General features: G+C 39.6%; 1 protein-coding gene across 1 annotated transcript in view; it reads left to right on the top strand.

Annotated features, from left to right (window-relative positions):
- LOC118328413 (S-adenosylhomocysteine hydrolase-like protein 1) overlaps nucleotides 1–9035 on the top strand; it is a gene marked incomplete at its 5' end in the record, with an annotated part of 11701 nt that extends 2666 nt beyond the window's left edge. The window contains 16 exon segments of the mRNA XM_035662153.1: nucleotides 1128–1239; nucleotides 1413–1556; nucleotides 1767–1867; nucleotides 2246–2348; nucleotides 3056–3150; nucleotides 3315–3421; nucleotides 3524–3640; nucleotides 4474–4537; nucleotides 4896–4984; nucleotides 5245–5315; nucleotides 5418–5512; nucleotides 5678–5776; nucleotides 6239–6307; nucleotides 6580–6658; nucleotides 6930–7050; nucleotides 7376–9035. Of these exon segments, the coding sequence (XP_035518046.1) occupies nucleotides 1128–1239; nucleotides 1413–1556; nucleotides 1767–1867; nucleotides 2246–2348; nucleotides 3056–3150; nucleotides 3315–3421; nucleotides 3524–3640; nucleotides 4474–4537; nucleotides 4896–4984; nucleotides 5245–5315; nucleotides 5418–5512; nucleotides 5678–5776; nucleotides 6239–6307; nucleotides 6580–6658; nucleotides 6930–7050; nucleotides 7376–7382 (1473 nt within the window). The 3' untranslated portion in view covers nucleotides 7383–9035.
- Nucleotides 9036–9340: the final 305 nt, after the last annotated feature.

The following is a 9340-nucleotide window of genomic DNA, read 5'->3' as shown; positions in this document are numbered from 1 at the left end:
GTTTCGGGGTCCTGTCCTGATTGACGCGCCAAAACAACAGCAGGGCATTATGGGATTTGTAGTATGAGCGGTTAATGCGCTGTACAGTATAAGCCAAATTTGGCCCGCGGGCCAGAGTTTGACACCCCTGCCTCAGAGTTTAAAGAGTTGAAAACCTCACCTGTCCTGGTAAAGAAAAAAGACAACAAAAAACATTCCTGAAACTGCTCAGGTGTAGAGATCTGCTCGTACCTGAGGAGATAACGTTACTGCACCTAGAGGATCTTTCTCTCCATCTCACGTTGCTTCGATGCAAAATCCCTGTCAGCAACAAAAGAACCTGTTTACGGCTGTGATTAAAAAGTAGCTGATCAGACATAAAGCTCAGTACACACAACAAAACAGCAGTTCTTCATCTTACAGACACACACACTCACTTTACCTTAGTGTGGATTAACTACTCATCTGGATGCAGACTTAATAAAGTGAGTTGCATGCCAATAACGGTCATACCACAACATTATAATACAATACAATATTATAATATATCACAGGTAATTATCATATCTAATATCTAATTAAATCACATTAGTTAAATACAACACAGTGGATTTTAAAGGCTGTTAATTAGCTGGAGAGCTGCATGACTTTTATTCGTCTGGAAGTTTTGGAATTGCAACGAGGCTGTGGTAAACTGAATCCAATAAGAATGTGGCTTTGGCAGCTTCATTTTCTGTCTCGATGACGCAGTGTGTGTGTTGGTCTGCAGCCAGACATCTATTTTTGTCAATAAACAACTTAAAGTTCCTCGTTTAAGTAGGATTATTATGTTGCCAAAGTGTTTTTAGTAAAGATCTTCATTTTTCTTCATCGCACTCGATCCAAATTTGGTCATGGCTGAAGCCATATAAACAAGGCCTCAAGCAACACAACAAAATAAACAAGTCCAACTCCCATTTCTACTCAAAGAAGGATTTGTTGTCTACACAGTATCCAGCCTACAGCTGAACCATAATATGAGCCTTTAAATTGCTCAGAGGTTTGTTTTACAGTTCGATCTGTATCCTTTTAAAATAGCTTCAGTTTAAACCGTCTATGAGAGCATTCAATTAACAGCGTTTAACATGACTTTTTTATTTTTACAACAGCAAATACAGTTTGTGGAGGACAAGCAGGAGTTCAGCAGGTTCCCTACCAAGGCAGGCCGTCGCTCCCTGTCTCGCTCCATCTCTCAGTCATCCACAGACAGCTACAGCTCCGGTAAGAAGGAGAGACAGACAGATACATGTGTGCACCAGGGTTATAATGTTTTGCATGAACTCATACATTTGTTATTATATATGTTAACTGAGCTTCTGAGTGTTACGGCAAAGAGAGTCCTGGATCTTCAACGGTCCTGCGAGTAGCTTTAATTTGGCTTGTTTCCTTTCCAGCTGCGTCCTATACGGATAGCTCTGACGACGAGACCTCACCACGGGACAAAACTCAGGTCAACTCCAAGGGCAGCAGTGACTTCTGTGTCAAGAACATCAAACAGGCTGAATTTGGCAGACGTGAGATTGAGATCGCAGAACAGGGTAAGACCATGCAGATACATTCACCATTTTACTTTCTAATTAATCTGAAAGACCTCTGTCATAATGTTACATCTAAACAGAATTTATATAAGAATTTATATCAAACGTTGAATGTTTAATTGCCCAACGGAGTTTTGTGAGATTCTTTTGCATCGTCTGCTTTGCTGTCTTCCTCACTCATCTCTTTTTATGTTCTGATGTTGTTTTCAGATATGTCGGCGCTGATCTCACTCAGGAAGAGAGCGCAGAGTGAAAAACCATTGGCAGGTGCCAAAATTGTGGGCTGCACTCACATAACTGCCCAGACTGCAGTAAGACTTCTCTACCTCACGTTGAGCTTTACCAATCCAGCAAAGACTGCAGTGTGATAGTGCTTCTTAATCAGGATAGTGTACTGACTAGAAAACAGAACTTTTTACACAAACTCTCGTTCTACCTGAGTCTTAAATGATTAAAGTGCCGAGGAGTTTTTATTTCCATGAAATACACATTTGGCTGTGTTTCAGATCCCACTGAGCCTAATACAGTATGTGATTAATCTGTGTGGCAGATGTAATAAAAACCTGGTTCATTGTAACTTTCAGTGTTCTCGAACACTACACTGATAAGCGGTCTATTTGTGACAAGAGAAGAGCTCTATCTTATTTGATAATTTTCTAATTATTTCCTGCTTACCTGCGTTTTTTCAGGTGCTGATCGAGACTCTGGTGGCTCTTGGGGCTCAGTGCCGCTGGACTGCATGTAACATATACTCTACTCAGAATGAAGTGGCTGCTGCTCTGTCAGAGACCGGTAAGCAATAGAAAAGGGGAAAAACATTTAGTTTTGGAGATTGAATACAGGCAATGGAGAATGTTTTTGCCCCTTACTAACTTTGAGGTGTGAAAGTCCATAAATGTTTCCCCATCAGCAGAGGTGTGCTTCACCATGTGAGCATCTCGTGTCTTTTAGAACCAGGGATACAGTTTGGAAATGTTTAATAAACTTTTGAAAAATCAGCCCTGCAGAGATAATGGGAACACAGAAGATTTGCCATTCAGTGAGCCTTTTATCTGTGGTTGCTATGTGGTGGTTTAAGTATGTACTAAATTTCCACAGTAGACCTTTCACGATGTGACAAGCTGAGGGGGTCACAACAGATTTAGGAGTTGCTCAGTGGAGAACATGCATTTTGTGGGGGTTAAATTTGTGTCTGCTGTCAGTACATGATTACTATGCATAGTCTACTACACGCTGAGCTGTTTTATCTGCAAAAAAAAAACCATTTACATTAAAATAGAGGGCACTTGAAAAGCTCAACTGTGTGCCACTGCTGTTACTTTGCCCTCATTCATTGTCATATGTGCAGGTTGAGAAATAGTTTGGTTCTTTAATGGCAGCATATTGACTCTCAATCTCATCTCATTTCATCATCAATTTAGACTGAATGAACACGATACAAACGTACAGGCTTGTTGATGCGAGATTCTTCACGATATTACCCATCTGTCATGTTTCAGGTGTGTCTGTGTTTGCCTGGAAAGGGGAGTCTGAGGATGATTTCTGGTGGTGTATCGACCGCTGTGTCAACAACGAGGGCTGGCAGCCTAACATGGTATGTGGAGATGTTTCTATTTCCACCTTTGTGAGGAGGCAGTTTGTATACAAATAGACTGTGATATGACAGTGCGGTACATTTATTTGGCAATAGGAAGCCAATCACTGTGTCTATAACAACATTAATTTTCATGGAGTAAAATCACATTTCTTATCTGTTAGATCCTTGATGATGGAGGAGACTTGACACACTGGATGTACAAGAAATACCCCAACGTATTCAAGAAGATCAGGGGCATTGTAGAGGAGAGTGTCACCGGGGTTCACAGGTGATCTACTGCTTAATGGATATACATTTAAAATATTCAGTTGGACACCCACAGCAACACTCACCAACATAAAGTTTCTACCTTCCTCTCTCCTCTTTCTAGGTTGTATCAGCTGTCTAAAGCTGGAAAGCTGTGCGTACCGGCTATGAATGTAAATGACTCCGTGACAAAGCAGAAGTTTGACAACCTGTACTGCTGCAGAGAGTCGATCCTGGACGGGTGAGTAAGCTTGAGTTTGAGGTGTTTTGTTGTTGGAAGGCTGAATAATAACAAAATGGAACTGACGTTGAAACGCTACGCAGTTTATTTATCGGACAGCTTTTACAGTCATAAGTAAGGTTTGCAAGAAACATAGCGTCCGACGAAGGGCCTTGCTTGTGTCGCGTAAACAATCTGCAGTTTAATACACACGAAGAAAAAGTCACATCCTTCTCTCCTGAGTCAGTGCCACATTCTTAACATTAGAACCAGTCTGTTGTAACACTGGAGTGACGTAAAGGTCAGGAAACATTGCTGCCGTCACAGGACCCCCGGCCCATAAAGATCAAATTCACATATCACCTCGAAAGCTTTTAAAAAGGCTGTTGCCCTTGTAATACTCCTCTACTGCACACCCTGCAAACTCTCTAGACTCTGCACAACACGAGCAAAACAGCCTGAGAACATAACCGTTGCATTTATTACCCTCCTGTTAATTATCACCTCGGCAGCATGTAAATAGTCTAGTACTCTTTAACAATGTCTCTGTATGAAGTCCACGTTTTCTGCACTCACCACTCGTAATTTATTGCTTTTCCTTCTGATTAATTATCTGCACTGAAGTCTTGTAGCAGGTGTTCCATTATGATTAATGCCACTAAATGATTTATTGCCCTGGAGTATTTAAATAAACTAATATGTTTTGTAAAAAGAAGAACTGTATTATTCCACAGTGATCGGACAGGTCAGCAAGGATTTTTGTAGTATGCCAGATTTTTAGAGTGTTACAGATACAGATTGGCAGTTTTCCACCTCCACAAAATGTGCTAATTTTCTGTCTCAAACCTCTCTAGTTTGAAGAGGACCACAGATGTCATGTTCGGAGGCAAACAGGTGGTCGTGTGTGGGTACGGTGAGGTGAGATACTTCTTTTAACATTTACATATAACACACTAATATCAATCATATAGCTATGATGATACATTGCAGTGTCAAAAGACAATCAACACAGGCCACAGACTAACACTAATAGCTGTCATCACCTTTCAGTGGAAAATATTTCCAGGACATTGAATATAACTGTCTGACCGTTGAGTCTAGACGATATTAAAGTATCAACACATGCAGTGTATTGAGATTAGCAGGCCTGTACCTAGAGCCTTGATGGTTTTGTGTTAAGATGGCGTATGTTTATATACTGATACTGATGAGGTGAGGGTAATAATTGGCGTATGTAACTCTGCTGGTCATACAGTATATCCTCTTGTCTTTGCAGGTTGGAAAAGGTTGCTGTGCCGCTCTGAAAGCTCTGGGAGCCGTCGTCTGTATTACAGAGATTGATCCCATCTGTGGGCTGCAGGCCTGGTGAGAAACAAGAACTGGGATGAGCTCCACGCTGAATGTGTTGAATGTCATAAATATATGAACATAGCATGGCATAGCAAGTTTGTTAATTATTTAACAAACATATTTTTAAACTTAAACACACTACATTAACCCAACAGGGGGCTCAGCCCTTCAGCTGAACTGAGTTGCTTGTCAATAAATAATAGATACTTTCCTGTTTGTCACAGTCCTCACTGAGGCCTAATGTGGGACCTTGTTCTTCTCTTGTGTGTAAACAGCATGGACGGATTCAGGGTCGTCAAGCTGAATGAGGTCATTCGCCAGGTTGATGTCATCATCACATGCACTGGTAACTAACACTGGTGTAGCTGCTCATCAGGATGCACTGATGCACTGATCAGCTTTCAATCTGTGCCTGTGATGGAAGGTGAATCATTGTGTCTTTCTTTAGGGAACAAGAATGTGGTGACCAGAGACCAGCTGGACCGAATGAAAAATGGCGCTATCGTCTGCAACATGGGCCACTCCAATACTGAGATTGATGTGGTAAACTACTGTAGTGCTTAACGAGTCAAATATATCTTACAGACTGAGTTAATTAAAGCATTACGTGTTTAAATAGCACTTTAAGGATTGCCCTGAGGGTCAGTCACATTGTGTTGAAGTGTTATTTAGAACATGAAGGCCACTGATATTTCTCATCTCTTCCAGGCAAGTCTCAGGACCCCAGAGCTGACCTGGGAGAGAGTGCGCTCTCAGGTGGATCACATCATCTGGCCTGATGGCAAGAGGGTCATCCTTCTGGCTGAGGTAAATAATCAGGTTTAGCACATACAGAAACCCACCAATCTATTCTCCCCTATTTTTATAACAATACTGCCATTACTTACTTTTATTAATTAGATGGTGCTTAATAAAAACAGTGAATTTGTAGAAAAGGTTTTTAACAAACCAAAGGACCCACCATTAGCATTTCTGACTGTAGGAGTTTTAGATTTGCAGATTTACAGTAGGACTGTGATATTCCTAAAAGAACCAAAACTATTTTGTATCGAATTCCTGAAGGATTTTAAGAATATTGTGGGAATCCTAAAGGATTTTATTGGAAAAGCTGAAAATCCTTTAGGAATTTTTGACTAGTGCAGTCTCAGTTTTTGGCTGGTGAAGGACGCATCAACATGTTGATATACAAGGTTTCATTATGTTGGAACAGTGATACATAAACATACTTTTTAATGACTGTACTCTTGATAACGTTGGTTTCTTTCATAGGGACGTCTGCTTAACCTCAGCTGTTCCACTGTCCCTACCTTCGTCTTGTCCATCACAGCCACCACTCAGGTAACACGTTGATGCTACAAACAGCCTGCAATAAGCTACACAGCAGCTCAAGACACAGTAGTTATTGCTGATGTCCACTGCAGATAGCATGTAGGGTTCATTGTGTGCTTATTATTTGGCCGATCTGGCAGGTGAGCTCAGGATGATGATTTACACTTGCAATAACATGCTGCTTCTCTTCATATATCTGTTTTTATTGTTCATAATTACATTTATTGCTCTTCATCCAGTTCATAATGTGCATTCATTTATTAATCCATGTTTGTGTTCAGGCCCTGGCCCTTATAGAGTTGTACAACGCTCCTGAGGGACGATACAAGCAGGATGTTTACTTGCTTCCCAAGAAGATGGGTGAGGATAGATACTTAACCCTGACCTGTTGTAGTTAAGTTTTCATAGTAACTTTACTCATGGCTAGGCTGTGTGAATTATTTTATTCTCAGTCTCTGCAAATATATTTTGAGATTACAAGATGGAAATTGAAAATCTTACTCATGGTCCTTTGGTGATGTGGCGCTATAACAGACTCTGACCTTTGAGCACAGTTCTACCCAGCATACAAACTGGTTTCCTGTGTGGTGTATGTATTGCTGCCTTATTAAACCATATCTGTGTATTTCAGATGAATATGTGGCCAGTCTGCATCTGGCCACTTTTGATGCCCACCTGACAGAACTGTCTGACGAGCAGGCGAAATACCTTGGCCTGAATAAGAACGGCCCTTTTAAACCCAACTACTACAGGTACCATTCAGCAAAGTTTGACCGCAGAATACTTCAGAATAGTAGTGAAAATATGAAGCTAAAAGCTAATTATTAATTATTTATTAAAATTTTTAGATAATTGCCTATAAAATGTCAAAATGTATATCCTAGTTTAGAGTCAAGTGCTTATTTTTTTCTAACCAACAATCAAGCTGTAATTGCCATTTGTTTGAGATTTGATAGATGGCTTGTAGTTACACACACACACACATGCACACACAGAGGTATAAAATAAATAAAAGATTTGCTGTTAACATTTTGCTATTAAGCATTTCCTAACTAAACTTGTTCTTGGTATTCACAGGTATTAGTCTGCGGGGGAACCACACCTCAGCACACCTAAAGGTGGACGATACAGAATATTACCTGTCCCTGAGACAAAAGAAAGATTTATGTATATTGTATTTTATACTCTTCACAGGATGCACAGCTTATATTTAGTTGTATTTACTGGCCACAGCAAGTTTCTCCTCTCTTGCAGCTTCCTACAGAACTGCACAGGGCACCAAGCTGGCTATGAAACGTCAGTGTAACCACAGCACTTGTATCCGCTGTTTAGGGAGATTTTTAGTTTCTGTTTCTATGCCTGCTGGCTCCTTGGTTATTTTAGAGTTCTGATAGATATTGAATAATGTATTAATATATTGTGCCAAATGACTGTGACAGAGAAAGGTTTATAGTTGTTGTGAAATGTTAATGGTTAGTTGTGAAATCAGATAAAACCTGCACTAAGTGATACTTTTGATATAAACGTTTGATCAAATTCACTTCACTTAAAATTCCAACCCACCTATATCTGAAGCTCAGGTCTGACATAAAGTCCTGGCTGGTGAAGAAAAATGAGCTCCTAATGTGTTTCTCAGGAGTAGGTGGACCAAATCAGAGCTAAAAGGCCAGTGAATACTGAACTTAAATTTATCAGGTGGCCTAAAATGTGACGTGCTGTGTGTCAGCTGGATGTTTTAAGTAGGCAATTTGTTGCTTACAAATGAGCCATAACAACTACAATCTGACTGTAAATCAGGGCTGTGTTTCTGTCCATTTTGTTTCCATCCCAAGTGGTCAAACATCATTTAAAGTTTCCTTTCTGCTTCGATGTGGCAGCATTCACTTACTTCATACATTCCATCCAAAAGATACAGAAGAAATATTCTCTGTAGTATCATCCACATTACTGATAAACTTCAGCAGATCTGGGCTAAAAGAGGAACTTTTTGACTATAACAAACATAAAGGGAGCTTTGCATTTCTTTTCTTGGAACAATACGTCCATTTATGAGGTTTTGGTGTCTGGTAAGAATAGTATCTAGTACCTCAGGGCATTCAAATATCTCAAATACTTTGTAAATATATTTTTATCAGATCAGCACTGTCTGACTTTAGAATCCATGGCCTCAGTGTCATTCTCATGAAATAATTATTTACAGTAGATTTGTAAACTAGCTTTAGAGATTTTGATAGTCTATGATCAAAATCATCTGCAAGTCATCTGCAGATATGTATATTCTGTGTAAAGCTAACTCAAGTCACAGACTATGTGTTGGACAGTGTTATATACAGTATGTTTATGCTGTATTGTATATGCAACAGCCTCTGATCAGCCAATGTCATCTTGGTATTTGCTGGAGTGCAACATTGAGTTTATTGTTGTATTTGTCACAAGACTCTGACCTTGTGTTAACAAGAGGATGTCTGTTTTTCTATTGAATATTTTAACAACAGAAAAGTAAATTTAAGTATTCAAATGCTCTGGGCCTAAATGTGAATAAGCTTATTTGTCAGCACATTTAGACAGGTGTGATAGCTTTACCTTCTGTGTTATCTTGTGGTATTGCACCATTGTTATAGCTATAACACAGTGTTTTGTTTTGTTTCCTGGCAGTTTTCATTGTTTAAACAGCTTAAGCATTCTTTTCTGAGGATTGTTAAATGCACAAACTTATTATACCACTTTTACTTCCATGTTCACTTGTAATATTTTTTTACATTTGTGGCAACATTAGACTTGAGTGATTATGATTTTTTTTTTTTTTAATTCAAATGATATAGTGTGCAGGTGGTAGTTGTGTCTTGCTGAATTTAAAGCTCTTCAATTACTATAATCTGCTGTATTTCACGCTGATAGTCTGTGGGCTGATTTTACTTCAAACAGTTGACAGTATTAGTGTCACTGCCAAGCCTCCACATGTATTTACTCAGCATCCTGTTGTGTCACCCTTCACAAAACTTCATCCACAGAGTTGCAGGTAATTCCTGTACGTTTCTGTTT

Source organism: Morone saxatilis, unplaced genomic scaffold (genome assembly GCF_004916995.1).
Source record: "Morone saxatilis isolate NCDOM2014 unplaced genomic scaffold, NCSU_SB_2.0 Contig18, whole genome shotgun sequence".
Taxonomy (NCBI): domain Eukaryota; kingdom Metazoa; phylum Chordata; class Actinopteri; family Moronidae; genus Morone; species Morone saxatilis.
The sequence above is the reverse complement of the archived record's forward strand: the minus strand, read 5'-3'. Positions and strand labels throughout refer to the sequence as shown.